At 39.9% G+C, this 20,169-nt stretch overlaps 1 protein-coding gene across 2 annotated transcripts in view; it reads left to right on the forward strand.

Moving 5' to 3' along the window:
- Positions 1–15,967, forward strand: part of LOC128685137 (metabotropic glutamate receptor 3-like) — a 111,331-nt gene extending 95,364 nt beyond the window's left edge. For both annotated transcript variants that reach the window (XM_070101680.1, XM_070101671.1), the window contains exons 7-8: positions 3,967–4,105; positions 14,895–15,967. In XM_070101680.1, the coding sequence (XP_069957781.1) occupies positions 3,967–4,105; positions 14,895–15,070 (315 nt within the window). In that variant the 3' untranslated portion in view covers positions 15,071–15,967. The remainder of the gene's footprint in view (positions 1–3,966; positions 4,106–14,894) is intronic.
- Positions 15,968–20,169: the final 4,202 nt, after the last annotated feature.

A 20,169-nucleotide genomic window follows, 5' to 3' on the forward strand; every position in this document is an offset into this window, starting at 1 on the left:
TGTGGGACCCTGTCAAAAGCCTTACTGAAGTCCATATACACAATATCATATTCATTACCATGATCTACCTCCTCAAATACCTTAGTGAAAAAAGTTAATAAATTCGTAAGGCAGGAACGCCCCTTTGTAAAACCATGCTGAGATTCGTTGATTAATTTATGCTTTTCAAGGTGGCTACAAACTGCCTCGGCAATTATTGACTCCATAAATTTTCCCACTATGGAGGTTAGGCTTATTGGTCTATAGTTCGAAGCTAAGGACCTGTCACCTGTTTTGAAAATAGGTATCACATTTGTCATTTTCCACTTATCTGGCACCATGCCAGTTTGTAGTGATATGTTGAAAAGATTAGCCAAAGGTTTGCTAAGCTCTTCTTTACATTCCTTTAGAACCCTTGCATACAGTTCATCAGGGCCTGGGGATCTGTTAGGTTTTAATTTATCTATTTGCCTAAGGACCATGTCACTTGTGACCCTATTCGTGCACAGTTTATTATCGTCTTATTCTACATAATTTATAATTTCTGGAATATCGCTGGTATCCTCCTGTGTAAAAACTGAGAGGAAGTGTGTGTTAAAAATTCTACACATTTCCTTATCACTGTCAGTGAGCTGACCCGAGGAACTTTTGAGTGGGCCTATCTTGTCCCTGATCTTACTTCTGTATACCTAAAAGAATCCTTTTGGGTTAGTCTTCGATTCTCTTGCAACTTTAACCTCATAATCTCTTTTTGCTTTTCTAATTCCCTTTTTTATTTCTCTCTTTAACTGAATATATTGATTTCTTAATTGCCCCTCTCCTCTTTTGATTTGCCTATATATGCCTCTCTTTTGACCAATCAGATATTTTAATCTATTGTTCATCCATTTAGGATCATTTTTGTTTGATCTGATTTCCCTATTTGGAACATAATTTGACTGAGCAGCTAGAACTATGCCCTGGAAAGCGTCATATCGGCAACCATCACCACCTACCTGACCCTTAGTCAGGTCATTCCAGTTCAGCCCACCTAAGTAATTTTTCAGTCCTATGAAATCAGCCAAGCGAAAGTCAGGGACGAAGACTTGATTGCCATTATTAGGGGAATTCCATGATATATTAAAACTGAGTGATTTGTGATCACTTTCCCCAAGCTCATCATTAACCTCAAGATTATTAATTAGTGTTTCCGTACTGGCAAGAACCAAGTCAAGGAGGTTATTTCCCCTAGTTGGCTCTGTCACAAACTGTTTTAAAAAACAATCCTGGATCGTATCAAGAAAGTCACCTGACTCTAAATTTCCTGTCAAATTGCTCCAGTCAGTCTGTCTATAGTTGAAATCTCCCATTAGCACAACATTTTCGTATGTAGATGCCTTACGAATTTCGTCCCGTAGAAGTTTATTGCACTCCCTATCAAGATTTGGGGGCCCTGTAAATCACACCCAAATTAGTTTTTCTCGGCCCTCGAGAAGCTGTAACCAAACAGATTCAGTGGCCGACGCTTCTAATTTTATATCTTGTCTAACACAACAATTTAAATTGTCTCTGAAATACATCGCTGCTCCACCACCCTTCCTGTTGACCCTGTCAGTGTGGAATAATTTATAGCCTTGTATGTGACATTCAGAGGGCATCTCTCTATCTTCCAGATTGAGCCAGGTCTCTGTTATAGCAATAATATCTATGTTTCCTGCACTTGCAATTAATCTTAGCTCATCTATCTTATTTCTTACACTCCTGCTATTAGTATAGTAAACCTTAAGGGAGCTAGTCCCTTGCTGCCCTCTGCTGTCCCCCTTTGTTTGCTGACCTGATCTATTGCCTTTATTTATAACTTCATGCTGAATGCCTTTTATACATTTACTGTTTCCAACCCTAGTATTGCAGCATGCTTGTTTCCCACACACACCCATACCTCTATCTTCTATCAGTTTAAAATCATAGGCATTTCACCAATGGCCTTCTCAATTGAGTTTGCAAGTGCTACCACCCCATCCCCAGAGAGATGTACCCCATCCCTTGCATACACATCATGTTTGCCATAAAAGTTGTTCCAGGTGTCAATGAATGGGATTGCAAGTTCCTTGCAGTATCTGTCTAGCCAGCAATTTACACCAATTGCCCTAGACAACCATTCATTTCCTACTCCCCTTCTAGGCAATATGCTACATATGATTGGGACCCCTCCCTTAGACTTAATGAAATCTATAACTGACCTGTACTTATCTAGCAGCTTTTCTCTCCTACCCTTCCCAATATCATTTCCACCAGCGCTGAGACAGATAATGGGCTTGTTCCCATTACCTGACATGATATTATCCAGCCTGTTAACTATGTCCCCAACACCAGCTCCAGGGAAGCACACTCTATCTCTCATCTTCTTATTCCTATTACAAAAAGCACGGTCAATATATCTTACCTGAGAGTCACCAACCACAAGAATGCGCTTACCTCTGTTAGCAGGGGCAGTAGTACCCTTACCTTCACTGGCCACTGAAGTACATTCATCCTGAAGAACAGAGAAGCGATTTCCTACCTTCAGATCTTCACTCTTAACTTTCCTTATTCTGATTCTCCTCCCATTACTGGTTACCACTCGCCACTTGTAGCAGGTGCTGGACTGCACCTCACTGCTAGTAGCCGTTGCTACCTCCCCACCTACAGCCTCCTCACAGTGAGAGACAGACTGCACCTCACTGCTAGAAGCCTCATTCCCCACAACTCCAGCCACCTCACACTCTCTCCCAGACCCATTAAGGTGAACCTTCAGCCTCCTAATCTCCTCCTGGAGAAGCAAGACCTCTTCCTTCAACTCTCCAACCTCAATTTTTAAAACACTGCAGAAGCAAGCCATGCTTTGTAACCGTCCACGCTAATCCCCAAAGCAGCTCAGGGTCTGTGACCTCACGTGACGACTGACCACTGACCACTTGTAGTAGAACTCCAGTAAGTTTGGGTACCATCCTATACATTTACACATACCAAACTCACTGAGTACTATTATGTCCATAACGTGCATTTTTTTTTTATTAACACATCGGTCGTTTCCCACCAAGGCAGGGTGACCCGAGAATGAAGAAACACTTTCATCATCATTCACTCCATCACTGTCCTGCAAGAGGCGCTCCTACACTATAGTTAAAAAAACTGTAACATATCAACAGCTGTCCTTCAGAGCGCAGGCGCTGTACTTTTACCTATAAATGTTAAAGACGTTTAGAAGAGATGTACTTAATTTCATTTAACATGTTTCATAGACCATTCCAAGACTCCTGGAATGGTCTGTTACTACTGCTACCACTATTATTACTACCCCTACTATTACTACTACCCCTACCTCTACTACTCTTTCTACCCCTACCACTACTACTCTTACTACCCCTACTACTACTGCTACAACTACCACTACTGCTACGACCATTACTACTGCTACTACTACTACCCCTACTACCATTACTACTACTACTATTACTACCCCTACTACTACCACCACCGCTACTAATGCTACTAATAATACTACTATAACTATCACCACCACCACTAGTACTACTACTACTGTTACTATTACTACTAGTGTTACTTCTACTACTACCTCTCGTTCTACTACTCCCGGCCCCGTCCACTCTCATAATACAAACCGTATTTTCCTGCATATAAGGCGCGCTTTTTTCTCAGAAAGTCTTGGAAAATCAGCCTGCGCCTTATATGCTCAATGTCAAGGCCAATGGTAGGCTTTAGGTTACGCTTTAGTGTCACATTCATTTATAATAAAGGAAAGTATTTATAAAAAATATAAAAGTATAAAAAATTATATAAAAGTATTTAGAAAAAATATAAAAAGTATTTATAAAAATATAAAAGTGTTTATAAAAAGTGTAAAAGTATTTATAAAAAAATATGAAAGTATTTTTAAAAAAACATAATGTATAATGGGCATTAGAAATAGAGTTTGAATGTTAAGGTGTTGATGGTTTGGTGGTGCAGGTTGGTCAAGCTGACGAGTCACTGGCGGTGCTGGGGAGGCTGGAGGTGCGGGAGCCCAGGTGTGGTGCTCACTGCCCCTGCAGTATTCTGGTGCCGCCTCTCATGCTGCCTCCAGCAGTCAACGTCACACAGTCTTCAGGTCAGTCACTGAGTTGTTTCACACAGACGAAGCTCAAACTCTTGATTACATTGTTCTTCATCATAGTCAATCTGCTCTATAAAAGCTGAACGTTGATGTTTATTTACAGCGGTTGCAATCCGATTACTGTATATATTTTATTTCTAATTAGGTTAACATGGCGCATAATGTAACCATACGTTACTGAAGAGAATGCCCTGATAATCTGCCAGAAATCTATTAATCTGGAGGACATTTATATCCACGCACTGTAAATTTCTTTATCCATTTATCGCTCCACTTGCTCCATACAGATTAAATACTTAAACAGTCTGCTAGAACTATAATAAGTTTTAATACACATTTATCAATAGGCTTACTCAAGGCAGAACATATATGTGAACCTTCTTCCAGGATTTGCATGATTTGTTTTCTACTTCGCATAAAATTTAGCATCACCTACGAACAGAGTTATTTTTTAAACAATTCTTTTGATAGGTCGTTTATATGAATTCATATCATCATTAGAGCAAGTCTAGTACTGCTATTTGTGAGACCCTACTTGAAACATGGTCCCATGAAAGCATTTTACATCACTGTCCTTATTTTCTTCAAAGCAAACAGTTACCTGCTTTAATGATTCTCATAGTTTTTGCGGACTTTCAGAAGGTGTTTAATATATCAAATGGATTCCTATTGGTATTCCCATAATTTTTAAGTTGCTATAAGAAAACAACGTAATCAGAGATAGCTGAGCCAGATCGCCAGAATATTATCATTACCTCAACTGGTAAGAGTTGTTTACGATCACAAAAACATTGTGTGTGTACACAGTATTTGCAACCCACATTAGTAACAGTATTATTACTTTATTGAATGTAGTTATTAATACTATCCTAGGAACTAGGAATGCGTATTATTACTTTCACAAGAAAGTGTTAAATCCATAATGGTTAAAGAGAGCTAACAGTTACATATTGTAAAGAATTATGTAGGAGAGACAGGCAAGAATTTGTTCACTCGAGTTAATTATGGTACAAGTACGTCCACCGTCTTCTAATAACATGTTCATTTTTTCCATAATAATTGTCGCATTTGCTTTGTCTGTTTCGTAATGTGAAGTCTAGGATATTTTTTTAATTCATGGTAAAACTTAATAAATCTTTGAGGACAATTATGTTACAGAGGACTCAGTGAAGCTCAGACCTCTGTAACACAATTTATTTATTTATTTATTTATTTATTTATTTATTTATTTAGAAATTTAGCATACATACAGAGGTACAAAAAAAAATACAGGTAAGAGCAGCATGCCAAAGCCACTTATATGCATAGCATTACGGGCTGGCTTACAATTAACTTAAGATTAACTAAGCAATGATGAAATCAGTGATAAGACATTCTTGTAAACAGATAACTATAAAATACAAATGAGTATTACAAAGACAGGTCCTATGGTTGCTTGCATTGCTGTTCATTCAGTAGAATGGAGTATTCTGTTAGGTAGTGTATTTAAAAAAAAATAACAAAGTTAGGTTTAACATTTGTGTGATATAATTGTGAGTAACATTTAGGATATACAATTTATATGGTTCAGTTATTCAGTATTTATTTGGTTTTGAGTGAGTAAGTGAACTTTGAGAAGAGACTTGAATTTATAAACAGGTAGTGTTTCTTTTATATTTACAGGTAATGAATTCCAGATTTTAGGGCCTTTTATGTGCATTGAGTTTTTGCATAGCGTGAGATGGACACGAGGAACATCAAAGAGTGATCTGTGCCTTGTATTATGGTCATGTGTTCTGTTGAGGTTGGCAAGGAGATGTTTGAGGGGAGGGTTAATATCAGAGTTAAGTGTTCTATGTATGTAATAAGTGCAATAATAAGTATGGATGTTTTGTATGGTGAGTAGGTTGAGTGTTTTGAATACTGGTGGAGTGTGCTGCCTGTATTGAGAATTTGTTATCATTCTAACTGCAGCCTTTTGTTGGGTAATTAGTGGTCTGAGATGGTTAGTTGTTGTTGAGCCCCATGCACAAATTCCATAGGTAAGATAGGGGTAAATAAGAGAGTGATAGAGGGCCAGGAGGGCTGACTGTGGAATATAGTACCGTATCTTCGATAGTATGCCTACAGTCTTGGAAATTTTCTTAGAAATTTGTTGTATATGTGTATGAAAATTGAATCTATTATCGAGGTGGATTCCTAAGAATTTTCCCTCTGTTAGCTTTGTGATAGGTGATCCGTTTATCGTTATGTTAAGAGGTACATCTGTAGCTCGGCTACCAAACTGAATGAAGTAGGTTTTGTCAATGTTTAGTGTAAGTTTGTTAGTCCTCATCCAGGTAGATATTTTCTGTAATTCGGTGTTTACAGTATTGGCTAGCGTGACTGGGCTCGGGTGAGAGAAGACGTATGTGGTGTCATCTGCAAAAAGTGTGGGTTTGAGTAATTGGGAAGCATTTGGTAGGTCATTTATGTATAGGAGAAAGAGAAGAGGGCCAAGGACACTTCCCTGTGGGACACCAACTGTAATTGGTTGTGCGGAAGAGCTTGCCCCATTTGCGTACACATATTGGCTTCTGTTGCTGAGGTATGACTTGAGGTAGTTGAGGGAGTGCCCTCTAATACCATAGTGTGACAATTTTACGTGGAACAAGTCATGGTCAACTGTATCAAAAGCTTTACGTAAGTCAATGAAGATCCCCAGAGGGACTTCTTTTTTCTCTATTGCAGTGTATATATGTTCTAGCATGTGTATAATAGCATCATTAGTATTTTTACTAGGCCTGAATCCAAATTGGCAGGGGTTGAGAATGTTATGGGAGATGAGGTAGGAGTAGATTCGTTTATGAATTAATTTTTCGAAGATTTTTGAGAGAGGGTGTAAATTGGATATTGGCCTCTAGTTATTCAACTCTGTTTGGTCACCTCCATTATGGATCGGGGTGACCCTTGCTATTTTGAGAACTGTAGGGAAGGTGGAGGATTCAATGGATTTGTTAAAGAGTGTTGCAATGATTGATGATAGTACTTGTGACGCCTTTTTGTATATAAAGGGTGGTAAGGTATTTAAATCTCCTGCCTTGTTTTTCAGTGCGTTGATAATAAGGGAGACTTCGTATGGGTTAGTCGGAGCTAGGAACAGTGTTCGGGTAGTTGCCAGTGAGGTAGTCATTTGGTGGGGTATCTGAGCTTGGGATATTATTGGCATGGTTTTGACCTATAGTGGAGAAGAAATCATTGAGTCTGTTTGCTGTTTCTGTTGGTGGGAGTTGGGGTTCATCTGATTTTGCTAATTTTATTTCGCTATGTCGTGATATCTTTTTTGTTCCCAGAATTTCTGATAGGGTCTTCCAGGTCTTTTTTATATCACCTCGTAAGTTGGATAATCTGTTCTCATAATACAATTTTTTTGCCCTTCTTATCAGGCTGGTTAGGATTGACGAGTAACGTTTTGTTTGGTCTCTGGTTATGTGACCCATTCTGTAATGTTTTTCATATCGGTGTTTTGTATTTATGGATTTGAGAATGCTGGGTGTTAGCCAGGGACTGTTCAGTCTCTTAGCTGTCATCTGTTTAGTTTTTTTAGGGCAGTGCTTGTTATAAAGGTATTGGGTCTTTTTTAGAAAATTATTAAAACATTCGCCAATATCTGTATAGATTTCTAGCTCAGTGTGCCAGTCAATGTTTGTTACTGCTGTTGTGAAGTTATTAATGGCTGCCTCATTGTCCTCAAAGATTTGTTAAGTTATACCATGAATTAAAAAATGATCCTAGATTTCACCTTACGAAACAGACAAAGCAAATGCGACAATTATTATGGAAAAAAATGAACATGTTATTAGAAGACGGTGAAGCTTACGTGCCTCTTAAAGAACATAAATCAGGGAGATTCTTAGCAAAATATGATCTACAGGACTGCAGAGGAACATTTAATTGATTGGACCATATAGACTGGAGCAAATGGTCTTCACAGAATCTAATCTCTACAGGCTCTACGATCTCCTTTATTGCTAGAACAAATACCATCCCTCAAAAACAGAAACCAGAAACTTACAGCATCGCCGATACACTGTCACATATCTATATCAAACAAGCTTCTCTCCCGTTCACCATCAGACTGTGGCTTATGTTTTCCTTTATAGTGCAGACACTGTATTGCCCAAGAACATGATTCAAGTACTGCTAACTGGATATATTCCCCCAAAATGGAAAGTCATCATAATCCCCATCGATATAGGAAGAGAGACAAATGTATTAGGGCCTCTTATGTCATGTTTACGTAAAACTTCGACCTTATTCAGAAAAAAAAAACTCCAGAAATAATACTAACATTATTGTGGCTGCTATGCAAAAAAATAATGTATATATGTTAGAAAATTATAAAATACTAGTAAAATTTCTATGAGTAACATCTCATATTAATATCACTGGGAATGAGAAAGCTGATAACTTTACAAGAATAAGAGTACAAGAAAATACAAACTACTGGTATGGAGAAACACTGCAGCAAATTACAAAGAAAAATCAAATTACAAACTAGAGGAAGAGTTGAGTGAGAGAAGTACGTTACTAAATACTGACTATGTACAGCAATACCACGAGGCTGCATAAGATGAAACATTTGTTTATAAGAACAGTTTAAATAGAAGAGTAGAGTCGATGGCGGAGAGAATTTGTTTAGGTTATCAGTTTAGAGTTTGTGGCAGGTTGGTGTTGCAGCTACGAGAGAGGAAAGACAATGCAAAGTTCATTGAGAGGAGGAAAAACACACATTCTCCGGAGCAAAATATAGCATAATTCAGGAAAATGGAATTAATATCATTAACGATTATGAAAAACTATTATGCAACTACGTTTTACAGAATTTTACAAAAAGATCTTGGATAATGACTGATGATAGAGATGATTGATGACAGTAGTACGTATTATGAAACAGCCAAGGATGTAACTGATCTCACCAAGATGAAAGTTATATAACGGTCTGGAAGGTTCACTCATGACTGCCGCTGCACAAACATAATCACAATAAATCGAGAAACCCGAAAAAAATGTCATGAAGTGTCTACATTTCCTTCATCCAAGTAAAGGAAGAGTTGCTTCAGTTCTCTGGATCAACAGCAACTCGTCGGCATCAAGGAACAGCACTATAAGAGGACATTCACCAACCCACTTTATCTTCAGTGCAAAATAAAAAAAAATATTTAAAATTTATATTAATTAAGAAAATAGTTATTTAGCAGGAGTTACAATATGATTGTGTTGTGTATCATGAGATAAACAAGAATGTGTTGTCTAGCATGAGATATACTATGTATTGTCTAGCATGAGATACATTATGTTTAGTCTAGCATGAGATATACTATGTATTGTCTAGCATGAGATACATTATGTTTAGTCTAGCATGAGATATACTATGTATTGTCTAACATGAGATATACTATGTATTGTCTAACATGAGATACACTATGTATTGTCTAACATGAGATACACTATGTATTGTCTAACATGAGATATACTATGTATTGTCTAACATGAGATACACTATGTATTGTCTAACATGAGATACACTATGTATTGTCTAGCATGAGATACACTATATATTGTCTACCATGAGATACACTATGTATTGTCTAACATGAGATACACTATGTATTGTCTAACATGAGATACACTATGTATTGTCTAACATGAGATACACTATGTATTGTCTAACATGAGATACACTATGTATTGTCTAACATGAGATACACTATGTATTGTCTAACATGAGATACACTATGTATTGTCTAACATGAGTTACACTATGTATTGTCTAACATGAGATACACTATGTATTGTCTAACATGAGATACACTATGTATTGTCTATCATGAGATACACTATGTATTGTCTAACATGAGATACACTATGTATTGTCTAGCATGAGATACACTATGTATTGTCTAACATGAGATACACTATGTATTGTCTAACATGAGTTACACTATGTATTGTCTAGCATGATATACACTATGTATTGTCTAACATGAGATACACTATGTATTGTCTAACATGAGATACACTATGTATTGTCTATCATGAGATACACTATGTATTGTCTAACATGAGATACACTATGTATTGTCTAACATGAGATACACTATGTATTGTCTAGCATGATATACACTATGTATTGTCTAACATGAGATACACTATGTATTGTCTAACATGAGATACACTATGTATTGTCTAACATGATATACACTATGTATTGTCTAACATGAGATACACTATGTATTGTCTAACATGAGATACACTATGTATTGTCTAACATGAGTTACACTATGTATTGTCTAGCATGATATACACTATGTATTGTCTAACATGAGATACACTTTGTATTGTCTAGCATGAGATACACTATGTATTGTCTAGCATGAGATACACTATGTATTGTCTAGCATGAGATACACTATGTATTGTCTAACATGAGATACACTATGTATTGTCTAGCATGAGATACACTATGTATTGTCTAACATGAGATACACTATGTATTGTCTAGCATGAGATACACTATGTATTGTCTAGCATGAGATACACTATGTATTGTCTAACATGAGATACACTATGTATTGTCTAGCATGAGATACACTATGTATTGTCTAGCATGAGATACACTATGTATTGTCTAGCATGAGATACACTATGTATTGTCTAGCATGATATACACACTATGTGTTCTCTAGTATGAGACACATTAACAATGTGTCGTAGCAACAACTCGGTGTAGGCAGAGTAATTAACTGGTTTGAGAATATTATTGTTTTAATCATTGTGAAGCGCAAAACCCCCAAGGGTGATACATCTCCTAGGGAATTCATGGTAATCATGTTTCATCCAAGGAAGATGAGGACAGTTCCAATTACTTATATTAAGAGTCATTTACCAGCATCAAAGTCCCTTGTTGATAGATGGTTATTGTTTACAAATAATAGTCCAGCTAGTCTATAAAAAATGGTCTTACCTTGAAATAATTTCCAGGGATAATAATAATAATAATAATAATAATAATAATAATAATAATAATAATAATAATAATAATAATAATAATAGCAACAACAACAATAACAACAACAACAACAACAACAACAATAATAATAATAATAATAATAATAATAATAATAAATCTTTATTTCTACTAGTACATGTACAAGGTATACAGTCCTAGCTGACATCAATGACATACTACTATATAGAAAGTTACTTGTTATGCTGAGCATTTCGGGCAAATTAGGTCAGTTTTGTCCCAGGATGCGACCCACACCAGTCGTTTAACACCCAGGTACCTATTTTTCTTCTAGGCTAACATGGATGACGGGTGTGTCAAGGAAACACGTCTTTATGTTTCCACCCGTACCTGAGATCGAAGCAAGGACCTCAGTGCGTGAGGTGTGTGCGCTAGTGATCGTGCTACGGGAAAATAGCCGTGATTTTTGCGTTTTTTTTTTAACTGTAACAATTGAAGATAGCAAAAAATGTTTCAAACAAACGCTGCACAGGACTAAAAGATTAAACAAAAATTTATTTATTACTATTCCTGAAGTAATAGTTGTGAGTTGTACAAATTTCAGTTTTCCATCATAACACTGCTTGATTTTTGAGTTGTAAAAGGTAGGAATCGATTATTATTAACCTACGACTGAACTAAGTGGTTTTCTTTGCCTGTCTTTCCCCGCCTCTGTTATTTCATCACTTTAACTGGCACATGGAAGGAAGGAACTGGAAACAAATTTTGCATTATTTCTTAGGTTTTTAACTCTCACTCCAGTGAGAGTTAAATTAGGGAGACTTAATGAGGTGTTGTTATTGTGAAGTGAGAGACTGACTTTACACTCATTATGCTGGAATCAGTGAGCAAATACCAAGAATTATGAAAGCGTGAAACACGAATTTGATGCTTAAAATATAAAACTGATGGAATATACAACATAATACTGACATGATTTATTTATATTAAATGCTTAAGTATGTGACTTAAAAAGATAAAAAAGAAAAAGGAGAAACACTAATAATGTTTTATTAAACTTTTCTAGACGACTTTTCTTAAAATAATTCATTCTTATCACCATAAAGTTCTTCCATAAAAATATAGGGTGAGTTTTCACAGTGACAACACATCGCTGAACATACAAGACTTGCTCTCTTGCACTCACTAGTCTTGCAAAATAACTTGCAACTGATTGAAAATAAATGTAATAGCTTGTCAGGTGCTGGAGGTAGAGTTGCGGATACAGCTTTAAGCGAATTTCCTTCCAGGTTCCAGCGTCTTCCACGTACGTTCAGGCTAAGTTGGACTTAAATAAAACTGTACGAATACTAAACAGAAGTTGTTGTTGTTGTGGGAGGAAGTGTAGCCAATCACAGTTTGACCGGAGTTGTTGTTTCACCGTTTATTGGTCTGCATGCCGCTACAGTAGCATGACTTATCATCACTTGTTCCTGCGAAGTTTTTGTGGTAACTCATTTTTTTTTTTTACTTTGTGACACTCAGTAAAACATCTGAGCGTCTCTGAGATCATATTCAAAGCATCTTCCTCCATTTTGCAGAGAAGACTAGTTGTCCATGTCATACACCTTAACTCGTATATTATCACATTTAATGGCAGCAGTAGCAGCTAAAATCCTAAGCTACTCCTCTTTAGGATCCTTTTTTTCTCTCTCTCTCTTTCAGAGTACCAGTGTCTATCAGATATTTGTCAACAGTATCGTTAAAGGTAGAGATACATGAACTGTTTGTCAGCGTTACACAACATACGTTGACCTCGTAATGTTTATAAGTTCTGCCAAATGCCAAAATAAATACTTTCCTCACCTCAAGACAGATCTCTCATAATGTGTTTGATATTTGTATTGGCTTTCATCATTTCCATCTATAAAAAAAACGGAACTCTCAAATAGACTAGCAAACCATCTGTCTTTGGCCTACCTCCCCTTTCTCTTCTTGTAATAGTTTTAAGTCAGTCATAATTATAGCGAGTATCGGTGGCAGTTAAATACTTTGATGTATTAATTCGACATTTGACTTCGTTTTCACATTCATCTTCACGCTGGTTACAATAGTTCTCAATAGATTCGAACAATCCATAAGTTACGACACTGAATACTTTATGATGTCTGTGTTAAAGTATTTTTGTATTTGGTGGCGCTGTATCTTTGGTACAAAATAAGTTTTTTAAAGTCAAGTGTTTTAATACCTGATCTGAAATGTACTGTAGATGGACCTGATTGATTCTCAGTAAATGTTCTCCTACCAGCCTTCATATTTTGCTTAGCTGTGTAAGTTTTTCTGCAACTGATGTTGACTTGCACTTGGTTCCATCTTGAGAGCATCAAGTGTTGTCGTTTTTCCGCTCCAAACTGGCATTAATTAATGTGTTCAGTGCTCTTGTGACTTGTACCGTCGCAACTTCAACATTTAAACCACAAAGAATGCACTTAAAAATGTTCTGTCATTCCACTTATCTGAAACAAAAATGTCATGCTAGATTCTTTGAAATTAAACCCCAGTTACAAGCAATAAAATAAATACTAAAATAGGCTACACACCTGTACTCACCTAGTTGTACTCATCTAGTTGAGGTTGCAGGAGTCGAGTCCAAGCTCCTGGCCCCGCCCCTTCACTGGTCGCTACTAGGTCACTCTCCCTGAACCGTGAGCTTTATCATACCTCTGCTTAAAGCTATGTATGGATCCTGCCTCCACTACATAGCTTCCCAAACTATTCCACTTACTGACTACTCTGTGGCTGAAGAAATACTTCCTAACATCCCTGTGATTCATCTGTGTCTTCAACTTCCAACTGTGTCCCCTTGTTGCTGTGTCCCATCTCTGGAACATCCTGTCTTTGTCCACCTTGTCTATTCCTCTCAGTATTTTGTGTCTATGGTGTTACGTATGTTTACATTCAGAAAGATGATTATTTCATGCATCATGTTTAGAAAATTTCTTATTTTAATACACAATTCATTGCACTTCAAAAATCATGTAGTTTTTGTGTAAAACTGAAATGAGAAAAAGTTGCAACTTTAATTTCAGTTGCAGGTGGGTTCCCGTTGCACTGACGATGAAAATGGTAATGACCGAAATAGTTCATCTTTCTAGTCCTTTATAATTTTTGTTTAATATGTTTTGATGTTAATCACTCAGTAGTTATTCCGTGTAAGAGCAGCGGCAGCCTCTCTTACACACAATATTAGTGGTGCTTTACACACAGATTATTCTTATAATCATAAGTAGTGCTAAATCCACGAGTCATGTAATGTAAGGGGAGGTAATTAGGTTCTGTCCCAGGAAGAAGATAGGTCCAAATTCCTGGAACAAAAGTCCTTCGCCAGCATCATGGTACATCCCATGGGAGGCCTTTTAGGCAGAGTCAGTCAAACAGTCCGAATTGCCCTAGCGATATGTATTTAAAAAAATCATGCATGTTGATAGATATAGATTTTTGTGAATATATTCGTACTTAGTATACGAAATGTAAATTTTAAACAAAAAGTAATATCCACCTAAATTATTCTTGTTAAGATTGTCTTAATGATATTAGGCTAAATAACAGTCAAAATATCAGTAAATATGTTATTTTTCATAATAGATTCATTTTCGCAAATATTGCAACAATTTACACAATTAACATTCAAGTTGTTTTTCAAATCATTCACTGCTTTATTATACAAGATCACAATCTCAACTAAAATACACATTTTCGTATGTTTGTGAAGTTTAATAAATTTGTGATATGTATTGTCTCTACCTGTACTTGCAGGGTTTGATATCATGGGCGGCAGCAAGTGGTGGACCTGGCAAGTGCCCAGCCTGGAGAATATGACCAAGAGAGAAGTAGCAGTCTACTTTACAGCTTTTTGCTTTTTGATTGTCATATTCGTCTCCTCCTGCGTCGTCTGCCTTATTAACATGATCAAGGCGCCAAGAAGACAATAATACAGACCTTGTGAAGCTACGCTCTCCCAAGAACAAAAGGTACACGTAAACTGCATTCACGGGAGCTTGGTAAACGGGAGGTAATCAGGTTTGCTCTGAGAAAGAGGAGAGTAGCTCTAATTCCTGGACCAAGAACCTTTTACTAGCATCAAGGCACCACTTCCCTTTAAATGGGCATCCCAGGCAAGACTCTCCCATGCACACAATTGACATGCAACATCTGTTGCGGTTAGGATGCATAAACCTTTAATGAGCTGTGTACTGATCAATAGTACTCACCTGACTCTGGTTGCAGGGGTCGAGTCATAGTTCCTGGCCAAGTGAAGATGTCATCTCTTTAATACAACTCACTGTATCAGTCACAGAACTCACTGTATCACTATCAAAAAGTACCATAACCTACTGTATCATAATCACAAGGTGCAGACTTATGCCTTGCAACAAACACTGCATCATAATCACAAAGTGATGACGTCTGCCTTCTAATATAATTCAGTGTATTACTGTCACATCTGAAAACGTCTGCGTAGTAACATAAATCCCTGCATCATTATAATTGAATTAGTCTGTATTGCAACTCAACGTTATCACCATCACATACATAATATAATATTTCTTTTCATGGCAGATATTTATGTCCCCATCACACATATGTTATGTTTTAAAGTAACAACTTCAATACCCGACATTTGCTATATCTTGTTGAGAAAAGAACCATACCAATATATGTTTTTTGTCCTGTGGTGACAAGAGTTATGCTACACACATGTTATGTCTTGTGGTGACAAGATTCATGCTAAAGATTTGCTAACAAATATTTATTGATTGTTTTAATATATATTTTAAGAAATGCTTTAAAGAAATATTTTAATAAATATTTGAATAAGTTCAAATAAATGTTTTTAAAAGTTCATATAATGAATTAAATTGTGCTAAATGCGAACTTTAATTTAATATGGAGAAGGTAATTACCGGGAGTGAAAATAACTGGGAGTACCGGGATCAAATTACCAAAGTCAGATAACTGGGATTATTATATTTTAATCATGGGGGAGCGCATATGGGAGGAGGATGGAAAGTATTCTGGCTCAATTCAGGGAAATGGAGCACAGATCCAATTCCCTAGATCAAGAGCCTCTCACCAGCATCAAGAAACCTTCCTTGAGGGACAGATAACCGGGAAGAAATTGCCGGTCACCGAATTTATTTACCACTGCAGCCTGTGAAGAGTGACTTGTGACGACCCTCACCTCTGGTGTCACACTCAGTCACCCTCCCGATATAGATCATAGCTTCTTGTCTGGTAATTATTATAATCATGGGGAGCGCTAAAACCGTAGGGATTATGCAGCGCCTGTTGGCGGGGGGGGGGATGGAAAGTATTCTGGCTCAATTCAGGGAACTAGAGCACAGAACTAATTCCCTAGATCAAGATCCCCTCACCAGCGTCAAGGAACCTCCCTGGTCCCTAGATCAAGATCCCCTCACCAGCGTCAAGGAACCTCCCTGGTCCCTAGATCAAGATCCCCTCACCAGCGTCAAGGAACCTCCCTGGTCCCTAGATCAAGATCCCCTCACCAGCGTCAAGGAACCTCCCTGGTCCCTAGATCAAGATCCCCTCACCAGCGTCAAGGAACCTCCCTGGTCCCTAGATCAAGATCCCCTCACCAGCGTCAAGGAACCTCCCTGGTCCCTAGATCAAGATCCCCTCACCAGCGTCAAGGAACCTCCCTGGTCCCTAGATCAAGATCCCCTCACCAGCGTCAAGGAACCTCCCTGGTCCCTAGATCAAGATCCCCTCACCAGCGTCAAGGAACCTCCCTGGTCCCTAGATCAAGATCCCCTCACCAGCGTCAAGGAACCTCCCTGGTCCCTAGATCAAGATCCCCTCACCAGCGTCAAGGAACCTCCCTGGTCCCTAGATCAAGATCCCCTCACCAGCGTCAAGGAACCTCCCTGGTCCCTAGATCAAGATCCCCTCACCAGCGTCAAGGAACCTCCCTGGTCCCTAGATCAAGATCCCCTCACCAGCGTCAAGGAACCTCCCTGGTCCCTAGATCAAGATCCCCTCACCAGCGTCAAGGAACCTCCCTGGTCCCTAGATCAAGATCCCCTCACCAGCGTCAAGGAACCTCCCTGGTCCCTAGATCAAGATCCCCTCACCAGCGTCAAGGAACCTCCCTGGTCCCTAGATCAAGATCCCCTCACCAGCGTCAAGGAACCTCCCTGGTCCCTAGATCAAGATCCCCTCACCAGCGTCAAGGAACCTCCCTGGTCCCTAGATCAAGATCCCCTCACCAGCGTCAAGGAACCTCCCTGGTCCCTAGATCAAGATCCCCTCACCAGCGTCAAGGAACCTCCCTGGTCCCTAGATCAAGATCCCCTCACCAGCGTCAAGGAACCTCCCTGGTCCCTAGATCAAGATCCCCTCACCAGCGTCAAGGAACCTCCCTGGTCCCTAGATCAAGATCCCCTCACCAGCGTCAAGGAACCTCCCTGGTCCCTAGATCAAGATCCCCTCACCAGCGTCAAGGAACCTCCCTGGTCCCTAGATCAAGATCCCCTCACCAGCGTCAAGGAACCTCCCTGGTCCCTAGATCAAGATCCCCTCACCAGCGTCAAGGAACCTCCCTGGTCCCTAGATCAAGATCCCCTCACCAGCGTCAAGGAACCTCCCTGGTCCCTAGATCAAGATCCCCTCACCAGCGTCAAGGAACCTCCCTGGTCCCTAGATCAAGATCCCCTCACCAGCGTCAAGGAACCTCCCTGGTCCCTAGATCAAGATCCCCTCACCAGCGTCAAGGAACCTCCCTGGTCCCTAGATCAAGATCCCCTCACCAGCGTCAAGGAACCTCCCTGGTCCCTAGATCAAGATCCCCTCACCAGCGTCAAGGAACCTCCCTGGTCCCTAGATCAAGATCCCCTCACCAGCGTCAAGGAACCTCCCTGGTCCCTAGATCAAGATCCCCTCACCAGCGTCAAGGAACCTCCCTGGTCCCTAGATCAAGATCCCCTCACCAGCGTCAAGGAACCTCCCTGGTCCCTAGATCAAGATCCCCTCACCAGCGTCAAGGAACCTCCCTGGTCCCTAGATCAAGATCCCCTCACCAGCGTCAAGGAACCTCCCTGGTCCCTAGATCAAGATCCCCTCACCAGCGTCAAGGAACCTCCCTGGTCCCTAGATCAAGATCCCCTCACCAGCGTCAAGGAACCTCCCTGGTCCCTAGATCAAGATCCCCTCACCAGCGTCAAGGAACCTCCCTGGTCCCTAGATCAAGATCCCCTCACCAGCGTCAAGGAACCTCCCTGGTCCCTAGATCAAGATCCCCTCACCAGCGTCAAGGAACCTCCCTGGTCCCTAGATCAAGATCCCCTCACCAGCGTCAAGGAACCTCCCTGGTCCCTAGATCAAGATCCCCTCACCAGCGTCAAGGAACCTCCCTGGTCCCTAGATCAAGATCCCCTCACCAGCGTCAAGGAACCTCCCTGGTCCCTAGATCAAGATCCCCTCACCAGCGTCAAGGAACCTCCCTGGTCCCTAGATCAAGATCCCCTCACCAGCGTCAAGGAACCTCCCTGGTCCCTAGATCAAGATCCCCTCACCAGCGTCAAGGAACCTCCCTGGTCCCTAGATCAAGATCCCCTCACCAGCGTCAAGGAACCTCCCTGGTCCCTAGATCAAGATCCCCTCACCAGCGTCAAGGAACCTCCCTGGTCCCTAGATCAAGATCCCCTCACCAGCGTCAAGGAACCTCCCTGGTCCCTAGATCAAGATCCCCTCACCAGCGTCAAGGAACCTCCCTGGTCCCTAGATCAAGATCCCCTCACCAGCGTCAAGGAACCTCCCTGGTCCCTAGATCAAGATCCCCTCACCAGCGTCAAGGAACCTCCCTGGTCCCTAGATCAAGATCCCCTCACCAGCGTCAAGGAACCTCCCTGGTCCCTAGATCAAGATCCCCTCACCAGCGTCAAGGAACCTCCCTGGTCCCTAGATCAAGATCCCCTCACCAGCGTCAAGGAACCTCCCTGGTCCCTAGATCAAGATCCCCTCACCAGCGTCAAGGAACCTCCCTGGTCCCTAGATCAAGATCCCCTCACCAGCGTCAAGGAACCTCCCTGGTCCCTAGATCAAGATCCCCTCACCAGCGTCAAGGAACCTCCCTGGTCCCTAGATCAAGATCCCCTCACCAGCGTCAAGGAACCTCCCTGGTCCCTAGATCAAGATCCCCTCACCAGCGTCAAGGAACCTCCCTGGTCCCTAGATCAAGATCCCCTCACCAGCGTCAAGGAACCTCCCTGGTCCCTAGATCAAGATCCCCTCACCAGCGTCAAGGAACCTCCCTGGTCCCTAGATCAAGATCCCCTCACCAGCGTCAAGGAACCTCCCTGGTCCCTAGATCAAGATCCCCTCACCAGCGTCAAGGAACCTCCCTGGTCCCTAGATCAAGATCCCCTCACCAGCGTCAAGGAACCTCCCTGGAGGGATTCATCTCTGGTGTTTCTCTTCTGAACAGCACCTGACTTAATCGCAAGTTTCATGTTTTAGGTTATCACTTAGGGAAATATATCTACCACTACTACCATTACCTACCTTACCACTACCACTACTACCATTACCTTACCATTACTTCCTCTTCTCCTCTCTTGTTCCCACTCTCCTATATATTCTGGCTGCCTCACTCATTTCTGAAATGGTTATAATTTTTAAAGGAGTGAATCAATAAGCCAGTACAAGGCCTCGGTCAGGTGACCAAAAGCTCCAGCGGCGAGTCATCGTATAATTAAAACCCACATCAGGAAACATTCGTCCTATTTTCTTACAAATCTTACCTAACCTGACTTAAGTCCTGTCTGTTAGTGTGACTTTGTAAATGATCCAAGTTTGATCCAAACATAGTTAAGCTCATCTGTATTTACGGGTTATTTCTCTATATCCAATTATTGATTTACATTGATTTTGATTTTTAACACCGAATTACCAATTTGAATTAAATATATTTCTGCAGTAAATTAAACTTCGTTTTCTAATGTAATTATTATTATTATTATTATTATTATTATTATTATTATTATTATTATTATTATTATTATTATTATTA

The sequence above is a fragment of the Cherax quadricarinatus genome, chromosome 5, assembly GCF_038502225.1.
Source record: "Cherax quadricarinatus isolate ZL_2023a chromosome 5, ASM3850222v1, whole genome shotgun sequence".
In the NCBI taxonomy this organism is placed as follows: domain Eukaryota; kingdom Metazoa; phylum Arthropoda; class Malacostraca; order Decapoda; family Parastacidae; genus Cherax; species Cherax quadricarinatus.